We start from the raw sequence: 21,722 nt of genomic DNA, 5'->3' as shown, positions 1-21,722 counted from the left end.
CCGGCTGTACTTAAGATTCAGGAATAATAATGTAGTGTCCCACCCTCTTCATCTGATTCTAAGTAAATATGTTAACTAGATGAGCACTTATCTACATTTAAAAACAAAGCCTCCAGAAAGGTGTAAAGTTTATTAACATCTTTTAAAAAAAAAGGTGGGACAGTAAACAGCTACTGAATTTGGGATAGTTCCTTATTTACAAGTTTTACTGCAGGAGGCCCGTTTTAATCAGCATTTCACATAATCAAAGGAGTACAGTTTTTCCCTAGAAATATCAGTATTTCACTCTCCAGGTAAAAGACTATTGAAAACATTGAGTGACTGCCCCAGTTAGAAACGGATAAGCGAATACCTTGAAAATATATAAAAAAGAGTAACTGCTACTTAAACATGAATTTTCACAAAATTATTCTTGTGCCTAATTCAGACAATTTACTTAGAAAAGCTGGCCTAAAAAAAAAAAAGCAACACATGAATATGTCTTCATTTTAAGTACATGCTCTCAAGCTAGTTTAAAAAGAAAAGTTGAATTAGGGTTTCCAGAGTTTTAGGAGTCCATCTTCACTGTAAGTAGCAATCAGGTTCTGATGAGGGTGATGTGCGATACCAATCACATCCTTCTCATGAACCTGGAATAGGTAAAGCACAGGATTAGGGTATACAGGTCTCCAACAAATCACTCTGAAGAAGCTTCCAGAGCTGAGTGGGAGGGAAGAAGAGTGAAGCTCCTACTTCTCACCAAAGGAATCAAGCCCAAGGCAGCCTCAGAGAGTGCTAACCAAACACACAAACCAAAAACTCAAACGAGGCTATCACATGGCTGATGACATTTTCTGTACTTTTCTTCATAATGTATAAATAACACTTTGAGCCAAACCACTCCTGCACTACAGTGGGTCCTAGTCATCATCACCATTTTATAAATATTAAGCCAAGACAGTGGCTGAGACCAAACAATTCCTTCAGCTCAGTGAACTTATTAGTATTTTCCTCAACTAGAGGACACCTTCCACCTCATCTTGTTTTGTTCACATCTTGGATCTATACTGGAGGCTTCACAAGGCAGACGTGCCAACAGTTCACTCAAGAACAGTTTGAGATGAGGTTATTCTCTAACAGAGCTATGTGTATAATTTTTTATACATTCACCAGACCATTTCTTTTTCCTCGACTGCAGACGACTTCATTTTCCCTGCCCAACCACCCCTCTGCATTTGGGCTGTGGGCGGCATGTGACTAATTCTAATCAAAAAAGAATGACAAAGTAATATAAACAAACCACTTCCAGATGTGGGTCTTTAAAACATCCAGTATACCCCTTCAACTATCTTTTCTCCTTCTAAGATCTCAGGGGCCACATATTCCAAATGGCACAGCTAAAAGACAGGAGGACGATGCAATTTATATCACACTGTGACATAGTAAGAAACTTTCACTGTGTTAGACCACTGACATTTAAAGATTGTTTGTTACAGCAGCTAGCATTAATTATTCCTTGTTACTGATTGAGCCCTCTTACAACACAAAGCTGCTTAAAAAACATAATCTGATAGGATAATATACAAGTAACTTGCCTTTGAAAGGACACGGAGAGGACTAGCTATATCTGCCACTCTCCAATCGCCCTGGATAAGGTCTAACCAATCTAGCTGGCTAGACAGGCGTGTTCCCTTCCTCCTCCTCTGCTTTATGTACACCCATCCTATCCACGTGAAGCTGAAGGCTCACTATAAAGGATGACTTTTCCTGATACAGGAGTTAATTCCATACAATTACTTATGGGCCTTTTTTTTATTTAGTGATAACATTTTTACATTTTTTTATACCAAGGTTCACACAGATAGCAGTCTGGAAAAGGTTTACTTCAGAGTTCAGAGAGACATAAGCATTAACAATTTCTGTAGATAGCCGTAAGTCAGTAATACTTACTGTCAAAGTTCTCTCCAGTTTGCCAGTGACTGTGCTGAAACAGTAGAGCACAAAGTCCTCCCCTACACAGTAGATCCATTCACCACGGGGAGAGAGGGCACAGCAAACAAAGTCACCACCTTCTCTCTTACCAGAGCTGAAGCTTCTGACAATCTAGATCATTAACACAGCCCAAGGTAAAAATAAAACACCTGGATTAGCAACAGTTCTACTGCAGCAGTTTAAACTGACATCTTTATGTTATTTTGTACTTTGGTTTACTGTCATTTATAATTAGGTTACCAGTTCCATTCACCATGTCCTGAAATATTCAAAGGATAAGCTATCCTAAGTCAGTGGCAGACAGACATTTACAATTCACTTGTCCCAAGTCACCAATCCTACTCTTTAGTCTACTGAGCCATTTTACCCAGAAGCAAATTCGTTAGCATACACAGTTTCCTAAATCAACATACTACTGGTTCTCAGTGCTCTGTGGACCCATGCTCCCCAGTTTCCTCTTTCTAACAGCATGAGATGCCCTCTCCATTCATGATGGAACTGTCTCCAAGACCTTGCTTGCTCTATTTTGCATACCATTAAGATCACCATAAATCAATGGAGAGAAACCAATCTCAAAAGGTTAAAAGGCTACATATTGTATGATTCCATTTAATTACTATTCTCAAAATGAAAAACTGTAATAATGGAAAACAGATTAGTGGCCGCCAGGGGCTAGAGCTGTGGGGGAAGGGTTTAACTATAAAAGTGTAGCACAAGGGAGTTTCTTTGGGAGTGATGAAACAGTTCTGTATCTTAATCGTGGTGGTTACATAAATCAACACGAGATGAAATTTCACAGAACTATTCATGTCCCACCTCAAAATGAATGCATGTAAAGACGTAAAATCTAAATAAGGTTTGTATGTGAGCTAACAGTGTTGTACCGATGTCAATTTCCTGGTTTTGACAACTGTACAATGTTTATGTAAGATGTTATCATTGGGGGATGCAGGTCAAGGGTGTACAAGAACTTTTTTTAAGTTTTTAAAAAGCCAAGCAGAAAACTAGGAAGTGGGCAACTATGGCTATTATGCAGTGTCCCAACAGGTACTGCAGACCAGCCATCTCAACCATAGGTTTGTCACTACCAATTTATCATTTATAGGGACTCAAGCAATGGAGAGAGAGTTCCATACACCAGCCCCTGCGTCTTCTCCATGCTCAGCAGGATCCCCAAGTGCCCAGCCCAACATTTCAGTAGCATCACAACACATTCCCAGGGCTTGAGACCTCAACCTTGATACTCCTAATGTCCCTGGTGCTATAAAAGTGAGGTTCCTTGGGAACCAGCAGGTGTTCTGATTATAAATACACATCATAAAGACACTGTTGCCCTTCTCCTATTCGAGTTCCACCTTAGATCACATAGTAGCTAGCAGATGTCCCAAGCTGGTAATCCATACACTGTATCTCCCTCACTCACACAGGGATTGTTATATCAGAATCTTCAGTGAGGTTCTGCAGGAGGCTTAAAGACAGATCAGGGTCTCATTTATCCAAAGGATGCAAAAGAGAACAGTATACAAACATCCTGGGGAAAGTAGATTAACTACTGAGGTGCCAAAAAGATGTTTTGTAGACATAGAATTTAAAATATTAAATATGTGTCTGAAAAACAAATATAGTGTATATGGTTTTCCAAGTGGTGAACACATATTTGGTTACTGAAAGTGCCAGGACCAAGACACGCTGATTTGGGAACAGCCCACAGGGCTTGAGCAAAGGCACTTTCTGAGCACTCACCTGTCCCTGCATGTTCATGATGACCACTGTGTTTGATCTGTTGCAAACCACAAAGTGCTCTGGGTTTTTAGGAAGCAGTATCACACTGTTGACAGTGATGTCTGTCCCTGCAGTGCTGCCCAAGGATTTAAAGGTATTTGAACATTCTGTGGTCTTCATGTTCCAGATCTACAACACAAAAATATAAGGCATAAACATTTGGGGGGCGGAGGAGGAAGGTTAACAATTTCTAATGTTTTGCAGTTGAAAATTATATTACTAAAAAAGAAAAAAATTGACTCAGAAAAAAAAGCTTCTTACAGTCCAAATACCTAGCACTGCCATATACATAAGAGCTCCCCATTTGCTGATTAACTGGTATAAACAAAATAAAAATCAGAAAGTGAAATAATAAAACCCTTTTAAAACTTACGATCTTTTCCTACAAAATTTTCCTTGGCTGACAAGCTACCTATCTTTAATATCAGCTATGTGTCAACACTGCTACTGTCATAAACAACCAGAAAGCTACCCTTCTCTGGACACCAAAATGAAATGAGGGTTTTTTAGATTTACGTGCTCAGGACTCTGAGATTCAGACTTGGTAGGTCTGGAGTGCGATGTAGGTTTGTGCAATTTTTTTAATCTTTTTTTGTTTTTAATTAATTAATTATGTGGCTGCGTTGGGTCTTCGTTGCTGTGCGCGGGCTTTCTCTAGTTGTGAGCAGGGGCTGCTCTTCATCGCGGTGTGATTGCAGTGGCTTATTGCAGTGGCTTCTCTTGTTGCAGAGCACGGGCTCTAGGCATGCAGGCTTCAGTAGCTGCGGCAGGCGGACCCTAGTGCACACGGGCTTCAGTAGTTGTGGTGTGAGAGTTCAGTAGTTGTGGCTCGTGGACTCTAGAGCGAGGATGTGGGATCTTCCCGGACCAAGGATCGAACCCATGTCTCCTGCATCGTCAAGTGGATTCTTAACCACTGCACCACCAGGGAAGTCCCTGTGCATTTTTTAAAAGCTCCACAAGTGATTCTCAGCTTGTACTGAGAACCACTGCAGAAGTCACAATGTTAACAGACACACATGAGGATCCATGAAGCGGAAGCTACTCTTGGCCACTTGTGTGACCTCTCCCAGTCCAACATTTCTTCTGCTAATAGTTCTCCACCCTAATGCTTTTCACCTGGCCCTTCTGAGCTACTATGAACTGAAGTGGTTAAATCAGACATCACAGTTATTAAAATCTGAAATGTGCTTAGAGAAGGGATGGACCAACTATTGCCTGGCATTGTCTGGACAGCACTCACTTCATGAGGTATAAAAACTTCAAAGGCATGGACTATGTTGTGTTTCTTCTGTGCCTTCAAAGGAACCCAGCACAAAACAGATGTTGAATGAATACCTATAGAGAGGAGGAAATAGTTGCCCCACTAGTTGTCCCAGTATTTATTTTCTTAATAAATACTGTATCATCTACCCCAATCTCCTCTCCAAAGCCCAGCAGCCTAGAAAAGAAATGAACATTTCAGGGATCAAGAGTTCTAAGACTTCTAGAGTTTTCTGTCCAAAAGGTCAGTGAGATGCTTTACCCCACTTATTGCAGAACTAAACGAAAAGACCACAAAACAAAGAGACCTACACAAGCCACCTCCCAATGGTATTTTTACAAGTTGTGAGGCCCATATATTGATACATAGCACAAAGAGGGCAAACCGCATGACTAAAGCACTAAGAGCTCTGTGTATTTTGCCACCTATCCTGAGGAAGAGTACATCTCCTACCTTCAGGTTTCTGGTTCAATTCCCAAGCCAGAAGAAGCCACTGCAGAAGGTGGTCTGACTGTTAGGGATTTGTGTTAGAATGTTTAGGTCTTCTGCCACGTAACACTCACTTACATAAGGCAATTTAAAAGCAGATCTAGAATGTAAATGGAGTGTCTCAAAGATCTCTAGTGATTTTCTATTTGGATTTCCCATCTTTTATAGGAAATGAGGCCCTCTGTTGAAATAACTAAATCTCTTAAGGTACCGAAGAGCCACTACTTTCAGATGAGAGCTGAAGGCAATAAATAAGTATCTGAGAGGACTTGGTTCTACTCTATGCCCCTCCTGCTCCTCTTTAAATGCTATTAGAAAGGCCCCAATGTGGAGGCTCGGGGTGGGATGAGGCTGGCCTATTTATTTAGCCACTGAGCTCTTCGTGAACTTGTTGCGGTGGACCGTACCTATGGCAAGATAGAATTTCACCACTGTAAATGGGGGTGGACTTAAGTTTAGAACTCCACACCTTTCCTCTTTTCCTACACATGATAGTGTCTGTAGGTTTGAGATTTGAGGTCCCTAGGCCAATAAGAATTACCACAGAATATTACTACTGTCACAGACTCACCTCAATTATGGCTAAAATACTTAGTAAAGAGGTTTAACCACCACAATTATCACCATTATCACCATTGAAAACTCCTCAAAGGGCAAAAGTGGAACAGACACCCCAAAACAAACCAGTAGCAAATACTTAACCTTCACAGTGCCATCAGAGGATGCACTAATAATATAATGCCCATCCTGTGTAAATGTTGCTTCATTAACGAAGGAGGAATGGCCACGAAATTCCTTCAGGGTTTTTCCAGATTTTAAACCATGAATTCTATCACAAATAAAAGCAAATGAAAAGAACAATTAATATTCTATATATTATGGTTGGGACCAACTGTTGAAAGGATTTTAGATGAATTATAGAAGCTCATGTTAAAATATTAAATGAAGAATGAGGGCTATGCAATTATGTATGCAATATTATTTTCATTATGTCAAACAATCAAACAAAACCACAACAAAAGCTTTGCACAGAGACTGGAAGAAAATATGCCAATAATACCACAAGCTTCTGTTCAGCAACGAATTTCTAGGTCTCTGCCGGGTCCCAGGAATCTGTATTTGTCACATGTCCTCTAAGGTGACTCTGAGGCAGGTGGGTCCATAGACCACACTTTGAGAAATATGAAGTACTGCTATAATCCCTTTCTAATCTCTCTTCTAGGTAAAGACCCAAATGGACAACACAATAGCACTGTGTCAGCTGTACTTTGGGGAAATAAGGTCTCACATACCCTCACTCTCCATATAAAAGCATCCTGGTGAAAACATAAGGAATCACTAGTACCTCCCTGTAGGGCTTCACCATATTAAACCCAAGTGAGGGCAGTTTGGGGATTCTTTTTTTTTTTTTTTTTTTTTTTTGCAGTACGCGGGCCTCTCACTGTTGTGGCCTCAAGCACAGGCTCCGGACACGCAGGCTCAGAGGCCATGGCTCACGGGCCCAGGCGCTCTGTGGCATATGGGATCTTCCTGGACCAGGGCACGAACCCGTGTCCCCTGCGTCGGCAGGCGGACTCTCAACCACTGAGCCACCAGGGAAGCCCCTGGGGATTCTTACTTACCTAATTGTCTGGTCAAATGAGGCACTAAGGATCTGACTGCTATCCTTAGAAAAGCTTAGACAGGTGACACCTTTACTGTGTGCTCTTTCAAATCTCCTTAAACACTGTCCACTCTGAATCTTCCATACCTTTATTAAAAAAAAAGAATAGTGAAAACCTGTAAATACTGTCCCACTCTACTCTGCAGAGCCAAGCAAGATGCAGTGCTCACTAATATGCTAAAAACAGCATTAAAAATGCATGCTAATAGCTGAATATGATATGTCTGGTTCACACAGTACAATGATAACTTGAATCCTTTGAAACTTAAACCTCTTTCCTTTTAAATTATTAAAACAAAAATTCGACTCTAAGTTCCCTTAGCAGAGACCATTTCTGTATTTTATCTAGCCCAGGGGATTTTAACAGCAATTAAATACAAGCCACAGCTAATCAACTGCTAATCACCTGCAGACCACCCCATCCCGTAAGCACAACACACCATAAGGTGAGCCACAGTGGCACAGCAGAAAGGGCACAAGCAGATCTGGACTGAAGTCCCAGATCTGTCACTTACCAACTGTGTGACCTTAAATTATTGGACCTCCCTAGGCAGAGTTATTATTAGGATTAAACAAGAAAAACTAAAGTCACTGGCATAAAGCTGATGCTCCATAAAGAGTAGCTGTTATTAAGCAAAAAACCTATGTAGGACACTAACTCATTACAGAACTCTCAAAATGTCTACATACAAGAGTTCATGCCACTAATTCATACCTTGATTTTTCCATCTTGGGCACCAGTTGCTAACATTTCTGTATCTCTGCTGAAGCACATGCAGAGGACAGCATCATCCATCATCATAAAGTTATCCTGGGCCTGGTACTTAAGATCCTAAAGGAAACAATGATAAGCAGTTATCAAAATAACACAAAAACACCAGTTACCCCAGGTCTCTGCAAACTCACTAAAAGCAGGATAATTGGACTATGCCAACTCTAAATCTGCAAAGCAAATAGTGTCATGCACACTATTCTGATGAACAACTGATAATACTGGGAATAACATTTTTACACAATTCAAGTAACTATTATAAAAAATGCAAACATATTAGCCTACATCTTTTGCTTATGATCCTTTCTAAGCAAAATTTCCCTACAGTACATATTGTACATCTTTAATAAATCTGAATTTATTTGTTTTTAGGGTATGACATGAGAAATTAATGTTTTGTCCATACTGTCAGCTACCTTTCCTAAAACCATGTATTGATTAATCCATTTATTTGTTATTTTTCTTTTATCATCTATTACTGTTCATATTGAACTACATATATATATATATATTTTTACATCTTTATTGGAGTATAATTGCTTTACAATGGTGAGTTAGTTTCTGCTGAAATATATTTTTTCTAAAGTATAGAAAGAGACTGCTTCATGGTTAAAAAAAAAAGGTAAATTATAAAGAAATATACAATGTAGAAAGTGAAAGTCACTCATAAATCCACTAAGCATGGAGTGGAATTTAGTACTCTATGATCAAGATTACATTTTAAATCAGGGGTTAGTCAACAAGTAGCTATTTGGGAAAAAGTTAAGTTGGGTCTACACCAATTTTAGCACCCTAAACAAATGCCAGATGGATCAAAAATTAAACATAAAAAGAAACATAATGAAGGAAGTCCAAAGGTACAAACTTCCAGCTGTAAAATAAGTGCCATGGGGATGTAATGTACAGCATGGTGACTACAGTTAGTAATACTGTATGTATATTTGAAAGTTGCTAAAAGAGTAGATCTTAAAAGTTCTCATCACAAGAAAAAAAAAAGCTTCTAACTATGTGTGATGATGGATGTTAACTAGACTTACTGTGGTGATCATTTTGCAATATACACAAATATTGAATCAGAAGCAATCCAAAAGAGAAATGGGCAAAGGACATGAAAAGACTTCACAGAATAGGAAATACTGGTGGCTTTTCACATATAAAAAGATATTCCACTTCATTCAGAATGAAACACAATTAGTCCTACAATAAGGTTAGAGTGGAAACAATAAGCAACTGCTTACATATACACATAGAATATTCCAGAAAAGTTACATAAGAAACTGGTAACCCTGAGTGGACCAAGGAAGGAAGGGAACTGACTGGCTGAGGGACAAGGTGGGGAACAAGACTCTTTACTGAATAACAGTTCTATTTTATAAAATGTTTTATCAGATTTACATATTACCCATTCAAAAAGTAAATTTAAATTGCAAAACTAACAGATAATTTAAAAACAGTAACAGATAATTCTCCCACTAGAAAAATTAATGTATTTAAAATACTTTACCTTCCTGATTTTTCCAGTCGTAAAATTCCATACTTCAATGAATCCATCAACAGACCCAGTAACCAGATACTGACCATCTGGAGAAAATCGAGCACACTCCACATGTGATTTCTGACCAAACTGTTTCAAATGAAACAATGAAACAGATGCATTTTTATGTAGTGGCCTTAAAACAATTCCCATTTTAAACTTTTGAGAGCTCTGTCCTAGCATAAAGCCATAGCTAGCCTGTATCATGGAGTTTGGGAGGGGTGTTTCTGTACCCAGACACCAAGAGATGCTAGATATATTTTCTCCAAACAGTTTAGCGTCTAGGCTCTCCACTGAAACTAGTTTTTGTTCTTGTTTTTGTTGTTTCTTTTTTTTAAATGAAGTTGGTATTTCCAAAGAAAAGCAAAAAAACTATTTTAGCAAGGGACTTAGAACAAATAATCCTGTTAACTCAAGCAATAAAGTTTTACCAGAATCAGCCACTGTTGGCATGACTTTCACACTCAACTAAATATGGCATATGTTCCTATTTTTTTTTCATCTGGGGGAAAAAATTCTTTTTTCAAAATAAATGGCTATTTTCCTCCACTATTTTTTAAACAAATTTTCTATCACTGCTTCTTTTCATGACCTTCATTTAATCAAGTGATAATGTATGGCTGACTAACTCTAGGAGAACTGATTAGAGCTGACAGATTGTTTGCCTGGGAAATGTATCCTGAGCATTTACCAGCAAAGATGCTTCCATTAACAGATAAAAACTACAGAACGTTAGACAGATGGGAACAGAGAAAAGCTCTATTATGAGTTTCATTTTAAATGCCAAAAAAAGAAGTGTTTATAACAGAAAATCTTAGTCCAGCAGGATAATTATAATGGATTTCTATTTGCCGCAAGGTTTTAACCAGGGTAAATAAAAGTGCTGCCCCAAAATACCTTTACATGCAAATCAAAACATATAATCCAGAAAAGACAAATTCAAAACACTAAGCCAAAGTCAAAGATTTGAGGAATATGAATTATTTTTAAATCTATAAATTCAATCAGAGCACAAACCCAGAAAGAAACTAATAAAAAGGAGATGCTAGGGCTTCCCTGGTGGCGCAGTGGTTGAGAGTCTGCCTGCCAATGCAGGGGACACGGGTTCATGCCCCGGTCCAGGAAGATCTCACATGCCGCGGAGCGGCTGGGCCCGTGAGACATGGCCACTTAGCCTGCGCATCCGGAGCCTGCGCTCCGCAACGGGAGAGGCCACAACAGTGAGAGGCCTGCATACCGCAAAAAAAAAAAAAGGAGATGCTAAAGTAGCAAATATGGTTGTAATTCTGAGGACTGCAACAATTATTTCATTATGCTTTTTCTTAGAAAAGTCAAAAAACAAAACAAAAAACACCAAGAACCAACCATCAAGGTGATAAAATTATTTTCCTCAAACACCACTCAAGCCCACTTTACAATCCATGCCTGGTACTTTGCCTAACATGTAGCAAGCAAAAACACAAATGTTGAACAGGACAAATTTCATGGTTCTTAGTCCCAGGCTTAACCAAAGAGCTAAGCAGTCTTCCAAATGCAGGATTCCTTGGAGGAAGTCCAAGGGCAGATGATGGGCCAGATGTCCAATGTATGTCCACTCGGTAATACAGTTGAGGTGTGCCACTGCCTGGCTGCAGGGAGACCTCAGTGATCACCGGCAGCAACCATGAACGTTGTCAGAGCTGGAGAATGAGTTCTGCTCCCCAACCCAAGCTCCTGGCACAGGGCCTGGCTAAGCAAGCATACACGGAGTCCCCAACAAATGATTACCGACTGGCTGAGTGTCCAAGGATCCTACCTTAATATGCCTGCTCAGCTGCGTAGGAAACTTTTCTTCTTCCACATCTTTGACAGCTGCTTTGCCTCGGAACAAATCTATGGTCATACCAGGAGGAAGCAATCCCTGGTGCTGCTGCCACTTCAGTGCCTATGAGAAAAGAAATCCACTTGGGTGCTTTTAAGATCTGGTCCTGATTGTTCAGACAAAGCCTGAAACTGTGAGCCATCCAGACCCAACCATCTTTGGCCATCCAAACACAACATAAGCTCGGCTATTCTGTGTCCTAGGAACACAGGCTGATCTCAGGGTAGAAGGGGACTCTGAGAGCCAACAGGGCCATGTTTTTACACCTATTTTCTTATAGGTGTCTCTTATTATAAATAAAATTTGAAAAACAGAAATCTCCCATAGTTCCAACATCCAAACACAGCTACTGTTAGCATTTCATATGTTACCTTGTAGTATTTTTCCCCTGACATATATGTTTAATTTATATAGCTGTAATTATACCATATGTAAAATTTTATATTGTTTTCACCTATCATTAGATCATGCTATGACATGACTAATATTTCAATGGCTGTACAATATATCCTATGTAGTAGATGTTTCACAGTTTATTTAATATATTAATGGACATTTATACTGCTTCTAATTTTTGCACTCATCTAAATAATGCTGCAGTGAACACCTTTGGACATAAGGCTTTTTCCATTATGAGCATATTCCCCACTTGTAATAGGTTCCTAGAAGAGGACTTACTGAATCAAGAAAAGAACACAAATGGTTAAGGCTCTTTATATACACTGCCAAAGTGTTTTCCCCAAAAGACACAACTTCAATAGCATTCACGACTGCATTATGGGGAGTAGAAAAACCATGGACTTTGAAGACAAATGGTCCTAGTTTGTCAACTATGCTATTCTGACTCCCAATTTCACCAACTAAATTCAGGGGAAAAGCCTAATTCCTAGAGCTGATGAAAGGATAAAATAAAATAATATATGTAAAGTCTATAACACAGGGACATGATCAATGTTGATTCCTTTTTCCCTTTACTATAGCAAGAAAACAATAATTTTGGATGTCATTTAAAAACTCTAATGAGTGGAAAGTTACGCCCTACTTTAGTCAATTCTCTGATTAGAGTTTGAGCTTTTCTGCATGTTTATTAACTACATATATTTCTTCTGTTAGCTGTTTATTCATGTTCTTTGCTCACTCATCTATTGTGGTCTTACTATTTTTCTTATCAATTTGTGAGCTTTTAATGTGATCAAGACATTGTATTTGTTGTTTATGTTCGCCAAAAAGAATTTTTTTCCCAATCTACCCATTTTTTTTATTATAGCTTTAAAGCTTTCTTTTTATCTTAAGTTAAACTCTCAAGTAATGAAATTTGTTGACCTTTACCTTGGTGTTTACTCCCTACTCACAGGAAATCCTTCTCTATCAAGAGGTTTGATACATTATATCACCACCTAAGTTTTTCTATATTCTTAAAATACATAACTTTCACTCTATCTGAAATTATGCTTATAAAATATGAGAGAAGGCTCTAATCTGACATTTCTCCCCCATTCTAAAGTAGGTGCCCCAACACCATACACTTAATAATTCCTCCCTGTTCCTAGGTTCTGTGACATTCCCATTAACATCTATTGAATTCTTATAAATAACAGGATCAATTTCTTGCACTGCTGTTGCACTGGATGCCAAGTACCAAAATGATTCAAACTATAAACCTGTTAAAAGCTTCACTACTTCTAGGGCTACTGTGCTTTCAACATTCTTCCTTTCCAAAATTTCTTTGATGAATATACTTCCAAGTTTATTTTTTCAAGTGAACACTAGAATTCTTCTGTGAAACAGTTCTAATCCTATTGTGATCTTTATTATAAACTGCCTTAAATCTAAGAAGAACTGGCATCAACATCAGTCTTATCCAGGAAAATCAGTGTTTCACCATCTACTCAAATCTTCTTTCATTTCTCTTGAAAGCTTTGAAAGGCTTTTGCTTTTTTAAAAAGTGGAAATAAATCATGTATTACCCACAAAAGTTAATGCTAGAATTCTTACATTGTATGCTGTTGCTATAAACAAAAGCTCTTTTTTTCACTGAATATTCGAACTGGCCAGTGCTGATATGTAGAAATGTAATCAACTTTTGTATATTTTATATCTCACAACTTTACCAAACTTTTAAATTAATTCTATGATTATAGTTTAAATATTTAATGTTTATAAATACTATTAATTTTGTTTATTTCTTTCCAAAATTCATATGTTGCTTATTTTTCATATTTTACTTTAATGACTGGAGAACTTGACCTGTCTCCAATCAACAGGTATTCTCTACAGGCTCTTTACCCTTAGTCTACAGCAACTTCAAATCACTCCCAACTTTAAAAGGAAAAAACAAAAACGAAAACCCCTCTCTACATCACCCCTATCTCCTTCCTTTAACAACCAAGAAAGGAACAACTTGAGAGATGAAAAGGGAAGCCAAGAAGAAAAGGGTTAGAAAAACCAAGAGTGGAGTTTCATGAAGACGAGTGGTTATCATGGTTGAGAGCAACCAAGAGCATGGGGAAGATGAGGTCAGAAAGGAGTCTGTACTCTAGGTCGCATTAAAATTGGAACGACAATGCTAGTAATACTACTACTAAAAAAAAAAAAAAAAAAAAAAGAAAAGAAAAGAAAAAAGAAACACCGCCAGCAGCTACCAGTTACTGTGTGTTTACAAGGTGCCAGGCAAAATATAATTGTTTTAAGTACATTTTATCTCATTTAATCCTTACTACAACACCAAGATGAGTAACTGGGATCAAAAAAGTTAGGTAATATGCCCAACACCGCATAGCTGGTAAGTGAGAGAGCTCAGATTCTAACTATGGTAAACATTTGTTCCAATTTGTTTCAGACAGTGTTCCAGCACGATGATCAACAATGCCCTCAAGATTGGATGATAAATTCTATTGTTACCCTAATTCTGTCTCTAGAGTGTATGCCCTTAACCACTAATCTATACTGCCACTCCCAGGAAAGATGAATGTGGCATGGCACAGCTGTTGGTACAAGCAGCTCTACAGGTATTTCCCAGTTCTTAGGATGTCTGATTTCTTTAGCTCATACATAGACTTTATATGGTACAGGAAACACTACCAGGAGTTCAGAGTCATTTCAGTTCCACAGACTGTAATTACCTGACCCAGCAATGCCATGAGACGAGATGGAGGCACCACGCTGACTTCCCCAGCTAAGGCCTGGGCAATCGCTGCTCTTCTCTTCTCTTTGCTACTTCCATCGGGGTATGCCTGAAAAAGGAGCGGCAGTAGCATCATTTCCAAGAAATGGCAAAAGACATAAATGTGCTTATTTTTAAAAAAGTAACAGTAATCAAGCAGAAACATTCAAAAAGGAAAACATAAAAAGTTAAACAGAAGATTAATCAAACCATTTAGTTTTTAAAAACAACTTCTCAATTCTACCCACTTGCATTTCAAAAGTATGAGCTGAGAGAGAACTGAGGTCAGCCAATCCACACCATTATTTCTGAAAAGAGCCTAAGTAAACTATGTCAAAGCCAGAGTTGTTTTTCCAATTTTTGAAAAATCTGCAGAGCCAAGGATTCTTTTATATTCTTTAATAATTTTGTTCAGTCAAATGACTCCCAGCCCAGAAGTTCTTCACCACCTCTAATTTAAATCCTGTCCTGGCAATCCAAACTCCTTCCTTTATCCTCACGGTTTCTGTGAGTTTACTCTAACAACTTCCCATTATCCAGTGCCTATTAAATTCTTCTTCCTCCTATTTAGACAAGCTTCTAGTAAAAGGCTGGGTGAAAAAGAATGAAACTATATATATATATATATATATGGTTTTGGAAGAATAAAAGAATAACAATCATCATGCTCCAGTAAGCATAATCAGCTGAGAAGCAAAAACACAAGCTTTTAAGAACTAAAAGAACCAGGACTTCCCTGGTGGTCCAGTGGTTAAGACTCTGCACTTCCAAAGGGACACAAATGCACAGTGAACATACCAGCAGTAGAGCAGCACTTCTGGGCCAGTTAAGTACGTGGGCTAATGTGGAAATGATACCAAAATAAACTGTGTACTTTTTTACTAATCAACACACAATCCTATATGATGAGGTGTGTGGGGGAGGGAAGGTCCTCAAATACTAAATTAGATTATTCTCTTTAACATATGCAAATTTCAACCAATGTAAATAAACAAAAAAGTATCATTTTCAAAAATTAAATCAAAAATACGAAAAGTATCCAATAAAATGTTTTAAAAAGATCACATTATTGCTCAAAGTTAACAACAGTTTCTTTTCATTACCACCGTCATACCTCTCGAGGATCGAAATAAGACCTGGCCAAGAGGTTTTCCAGATGAATATACCGTTCTGGCTGTGTTTGTTTTAACATAATCATGGGATCAGTCTGTCTCAGAAGAGATCTGGCAGCACCCAATTCACGGAGCTCTATTAATTCCAAAACAACCTGTATAATTGAAAGAAAATGGATGTCAATGCATTCGCTTATTAATTTTTCTTTTTCAGTACTATTTCTGACATAGAAATGGCCTATCAAAATGATCTCCAAATCACAAATCAGGAAATGCCCCTTCTCCTTTTCACAAGCAATTTCAGGCAGACAACTACAGTAATTATAAAGTAATAACTTCAGTCCTTCATTTTTATCTACCAATCTCCTCTCCTCTACCAATCTCCTCTCCTCTTAGGTCTCTTACTCAGAATGTAGATGCTAGAGAAAACTAAAGATGGAAATATCTCTATAGGCTCCAGAGAAACCTTTCTCCAATTACCAAAATTTTCTTTAGGGAATTAACTAAACTCACGTGGACTGTAAAGAAACAAACCCATTTCCCTATTTTTACTTCAAACCACATGACATTCTTATTTCCAGAAAATCCACTCTGTTCTGTTATATAATAAGTAATTTTACGATCTATGTCCTGGTTTCCTGGCACACATCTTCTAAAAACCTTGGCACTTCCCCAGTGATAGAAATATCTTTGTTATTCATAAGCCCTCTGCATCACACCTGAGTTAGTGCTAAGGAGATGGCTCAGGACAAGGGCTGGCTATCAAAAGGACCAACCATATGATTAGAGGATTGATGCTCTGAGCCAGCCCAACCCTGCAGAGGGTCAAGGAACTAGAATTTGAATGAAAAATCTCAATGGAGCTTCCTGGTTGGTGAATACTTTAATGTGCCAGGTAAGAGACAAACCCTAACTCCCTGGGGGGAAGGCACTGGAAATTCTGGTTCAGTACCCTCCCAAACTTCACCCTATATGTCTCTTCATTCAGCTGGTACTGATCTTTCCCCTTGATAATAAAACTGCAATCATCAGTATGTCACTTTCCTGAGGTCTGTGTCATTCTAGTGAATTATCAACTCTGAGGGGGTCATGGGGACCCTCAAATTTGTAGCCAGTTGGTCAGAAGTATAGATGGCCCAAAACCCCAAAGTGTGGCTGGTGTGTGAAGTAAAGACAGTCTTGTAGAGGACCGAGCCCTTAACTAGTGGGGTCTGCACTAACTCTGGGTGGTTAGTGTCAGAACTAAATTGCAGCACACTATTTGGTGTCAGAACAGTTGGTGTTAGAATAGATCATTCAATGGTCACTTAAGAAAGAATTTCAATTTGGGAAAATCTTGGCTTTTCCAAGAAGAGAAATAAAAATACAGAGTAGTTGGGCTTCCCTGGTGGCGCAGTGGTTGAGAGTCCACCTGCTGATGCAGGGGACATGGGTTCGTGCCCCGGTCCGGGAAGATCCCACATGCCGCGGAGCGGCTGGGCCCATGAGCCATGGCCGCTGAGCCTGCGCATCCGGAGCCTGTGCTCCGCAACGGGAGAGGCCACAACAGTGAGAGGCCCGTGTACCGCACAAAAAAAAAAAAAAAAAAAAATAGAGTAGCACTCAAGCTTTGACAGTGTAAATTTTAGGGCTGTTAAAGCCCCATAATGCTTGAAGAAATGTTCATGGATGCTTTCCAGTCAGGGGGCCCACAATAAACCAACATACAGGGATCAGCATCACCCCCACTCTTACCTGTTCATAGAGGTCAATGAGGGTTTTGTCTGGCAATTTCAGAGACTGTATAGCCTGTAAAACAGTGTCCCAATGGCCACTATTAATGTCAGCCACAAAACTCTCAATGCTGTCCACAGTATTCAGAGACACAGTAGTCTCTTCCTGCAAGGTGGCTAATGCCCGATGTAAACTGTTCTCCTTTAGGTACTGCATGATAAGACGGATCACACTGAAAGAAGAAAGCAAGTCATTCAGCTCATGGATCCTCACTCACCAAAGAGTTCACAAAATAAATCCCACCCCAGTTTATTTTTCTACACAACCATCCTCCTTTCACTACCTACTTTCCGTTTCTTTATCGTGTGAGTAAAACTTTCCAAAAAAATCACAGAACCTAAGCTACAAGATATCATCCAGTCCTACTTCCAACTCAGAAATAGGAGAACTGGGGTTCAGCGAAGGGAAATAATTTGCCCAATGTCTCACAGTCAGCTAGAAAGCAAGTTAGTACCAAGAAGACTCTCTTACTTCCAAGGTCAGAGATCTTTTTATTATGCCAAGTTTCTTATTAATTCATATGATTACACTGTTGCACACTATAGTAAAATACTTTAAACCAAGTCTAGTCACTGACACAAAATAAATGATTGGATGATTTGGTCCATTTTTCAAATGACAACAAAAAATATGAATTGAGACCTTCTTAAAAGGGATTTGTTGAACACAAATAAGTAGAGCTATACTGTATGTAAAAGCAAAACAAAGCTATGTGTCCTCACTTGCAAAAATAACACCTACCCACTGCCTTTATTACCAAATGTTCAAGACAAGTGAAATAAAAACATGTGGATTCAGTTTCCCAAGGAAAAGAGGACCCAGACAATCTCCAAATACTCAGAGAACAAGCAACGGTTTTCAGCATGTGACACGTCATTTCGAGTTAAATATATATAATTAAAGCTTCTTTTTTTGTTGTTGTTGTTTTGTTTTTTTTGAGGTACGCGGGCCTCTCACTGTTGTGGCCTCTCCCGTTGCGAAGCACAGGCTCCAGAGACAGGTCCAGGGATCCTCCTGGACCGGGGCACGAACCCGTGTCCCCTGCACCGGCAGGTGTACTCTCAACCACTGCGCCACCAGGGAAGCCCAATATAATTAAAGCTTCTTGATCTTCGGCTTAGTGTTAAGGAGTCTAGTGAAGAATGTTGTTCATATAGACAGTAAAAGTTCACTTTACAGGCTATACTACACTGTTTTTCTCTTGCCTTAAAAGTAAATATGTGGCACACAAGATATTTCTACTGGACAGCACTAGTATCAGGGGTCACACTGTCCTGGTTGGAAGGGATTTCAGACTGGAATTTAGTCAATTCTCTTTCCCAGGAGAGAAATAATAAAAAATAATAACCAATGTTTTCTATGTGTTCACTATATATCAGGTACTGTTCTAAGCATTTTGGATTCATTTACTCCTCAAAACAACCCTATGAGGATGGCATTACTCTTACATCCATTTTACAGATGAGAATTTGACCAGGTAACAGAGATAAGTGGAAAAATGAAGATTCAAACTGGCAGCGTGGCAGGTGAACATACACCCTGGACAGGAAAGCAAACACCCTCTTCTTAAAAAGGGCTCCCTTCCTGCAGAAGGGAACTGATTACTGCTACTCACAGTAGTCTTTTCTCTCATGGCCCCTTTAAGAGATACCTGCTGTTCCAGTATCACACTGTCTTCCATAGCACGCTTCCATTTACACTCCCCAAGTGAAACACCACACTTCACGCTTGGAAAGAACTCATATTTGACATAGCCAAAATCAAATTCACGTCCTTCAAACACAGTGTAATACATAAAGAGCTAAAAGCTTTGGAGATAGGCTGGGATTTGAGTCAGAGTTCTGTCACTTACTGTGACTATGGACAAGTCAGTTAACATCTCTTTGCCTGTTTCCTCATCTGTTAAGAAAAATAACTACTCTGTAGGGGTTGGTCAAAGAGTTGACTACACTGCTTATAGTGTGACTAGCATGGAAAATACTTAGTAAAAAGCAGCAATTATTGATAATGAAAACATGCAGCTGGGAGAATGGTTAGCTCCCACTTTGATTCAGGCTCAAAGCATGGAATCCTTTCCAACTCCTGCCCTGACTTAGGTGTCTTCATCGCCAGCACTCTCCATCACCCTTCTTTGCTTTACTTTTCTCCAAAACACTTACCACCATTTGCTAAGCCTATTTTACTTACTGCTTTTGCCTGCTGTTTGCCTTCCTCAATAACAATGTACTTTCTATAAGGGCACGGATTTTTGTTTGCTTCGTTCACTACTATATTCCCAGGGTCTAATACAAGTACACAGCAGACTTCAATATTTGTTGAATGAATAAACCTCCCTTCTTCCTATGGCAGACCTTGAGGACAAGTCCTCTCTCCCTTACACTCAGGACACAAATGATACGTCTGCTGATTTAATTATTAAGTGTTGGCAAGAGCAAGGTAGAGGATGGAATCCTGGAAAAGTTCACTAAAGACCTTCAGTCACTCATTAGCCCCCCTCTCCCCCAAGTCTATCATTCTCCTGGCCCAATTTCCACATTCTGTCCCTCCTTTGGGCTACACAGAGCTCACAGACTAACCAAAATTCAGCGCCACGTGGAACTTCATAAAATAGCTAGTCGCTCATTCATTCCAAAGACAATCACTCATTCATTCCAAAGACAATCATTGAGCCTCGACGATGTGCTAGGAACTGGGACTGTAATGAAAAGGAGCCCCTAGACGCCTACACAGGCTAGTAGGGTGGACAAACGGTGACAATACTGGATTAAGTGCTGGGCAGAAAAAAGCAGAGGGCCCTGTAAGCACAGGGGAGGAAACAAACAACACTGCTCACTGGGGGCGGGAAGAGAAAGAAGGCCGCGAGTGCGGCCCCCTTGTGCAGATTAGACCGGAGTCCAGATTGGATGGCTAATTTGCTCAGTCACAGATACCCGGAGTCGGCGAGGGCTAGAACTCAGGTCTTCCAGGCATGTCTTACCCCCAACCCCGCGCCGCCTCCCACCGGGCTTTGGGCTTCCCGTCCGCTACTTTCTTGTGGGCCCGCCTCCGAGGTAGCCAGATCCAAGAAGCTTCTTTGAGGGAAAGGAAATGCCCCTCCACTCCCCAGCCTCTCGAACGCCTCCCCCGAGCAGCTCCTACGACCCCACCCTTCGCCTGCCGGCCCCCGCAACCTCGCGAGCATCCACCACCACGGGACTCACTCCGAGGACTCGATTTCGATCGACATAGCGCTATCTTCCCTGGCGCAGAGGCCACTCCACTCTCAGGACCAGTAGCGGACCGCACCAGCGACACCTCCGGCGGCCCCCGTACGTCACTTCCGCTCGACGTCCGACGCCCGCTCTGGAGGCGGTCTGTACGGAAGAGGGGCGTGGAGTGCGTGAGGAGCGGGGTTTTGAGAGGCGGAGCTTCGAGGGGCCGTCAAAAGTCGGAACCTGGGCGCCTGCTGCAGAGAATTTTCCGTTCTCCTCCCTAGAGGAAAAGTTGCCTTTAAAGGACTAGTTTTTTTGTTTGTTTTTTCTGCGGTGCGCGGGCTTCTCACTGTTGTGGCCTTTCTGTTGCGGAGCACAGGCTCCGGACGCGCAGGCCCAGCGGCCATGGCTCACGGGCCCAGCCGCTCCGCGGCATGTGCGATCTTCCCGGACCGGGGCACGAATCTGTGTCCCCTGCATCGGCAGGCGGACTCTCAACCACTGCGCCACCAGGGAAGCCGTAAATTTTGCTTTTTAAATTTTTAATTAGTTGACTAGATTTAAAGGTAGGGTTGATTAATACATTGGAAACCAGTGGGCCACTAGGCAACATTTGCAGGAAAATTCCTTGAGTGTTAAATAAATAAATGAAAGATTTTGAAGCCAAAACACAGTTTAATTAATCTAATTATGAAAAGTTGGGGACTCAGGATTTGCATACTCAATTCTTGGAACGAGCTAAATTACTTGTAACGTTTCCAACTAAGTATTTAGTTGAAAATGGTTTCACAGCAGTGGTACAATTACTGGAAAAACAATGAAACCAAATGCATATGTGTAAAGGGCGATTTGAGACGTCCTTTAATAGACTTTAAACCATACATTATTAAATTAGTAGAGACAAATGTAAAGATATCAATGAATTTCATAAAGATTATTTTTTAAAAATATTTTATTGCCATCCTATATAAATTTTAAAAAATATTTGCAGCACAATGATAAGAAATCTCTGCTGTGAAAATTACATATTGAAATGATTTATTTGGAGAGTTCCTATTGGCTGTCAGTCTTATCTGATGCCACCAGAGACCCTGGGGACAAGTTTTGTGTTTCACCTTGTGAGCTGAACTTTGTGTTCTTGCAGCTT

General features: G+C 39.9%; 1 protein-coding gene across 1 annotated transcript; it reads right to left on the bottom strand.

Annotated features, from left to right (window-relative positions):
• Positions 1–110: 110 nt before the first annotated feature.
• SMU1 (SMU1 DNA replication regulator and spliceosomal factor) lies at positions 111–20,736 on the bottom strand. Its single transcript, XM_079927912.1, has 12 exons — positions 20,585–20,736; positions 17,346–17,556; positions 15,614–15,766; positions 14,459–14,569; positions 11,271–11,399; positions 9,446–9,565; positions 7,885–8,001; positions 7,129–7,256; positions 6,209–6,335; positions 3,715–3,882; positions 1,930–2,082; positions 111–629 (listed from the first exon to the last, which is right to left on the bottom strand). The coding sequence occupies exons 1-12, from the start codon at positions 20,608–20,610 to the stop codon at positions 531–533; spliced, it is 1,542 nt and encodes a 513-aa protein (XP_079784038.1). The 5' UTR covers positions 20,611–20,736; the 3' UTR covers positions 111–530.
• Positions 20,737–21,722: the final 986 nt, after the last annotated feature.

The sequence above is a fragment of the Stenella coeruleoalba genome (genome assembly GCF_951394435.1).
Source record: "Stenella coeruleoalba genome assembly, chromosome: 7".
NCBI lineage: Eukaryota > Metazoa > Chordata > Mammalia > Artiodactyla > Delphinidae > Stenella > Stenella coeruleoalba.
The sequence above is the reverse complement of the archived record's forward strand: the minus strand, read 5'-3'. Positions and strand labels throughout refer to the sequence as shown.

Bases quoted from the DNA above. Each gene is read 5' to 3' on its own strand.
- SMU1 (XM_079927912.1), bottom strand. From the start codon at position 20,610: ATGTCGATCGAAATCGAGTCCTCGGA. The intron at 11,400-14,458 runs GTAATTACAGTC...CTTTTCTCATAG, and splicing joins TCATGGCATTGCTGGGTCAG to GCACTGAAGTGGCAGCAGCA. The intron at 6,336-7,128 runs GTAAGTAAGAAT...TATTTGTGATAG, and splicing joins TCATTTGACCAGACAATTAG to AATTCATGGTTTAAAATCTG.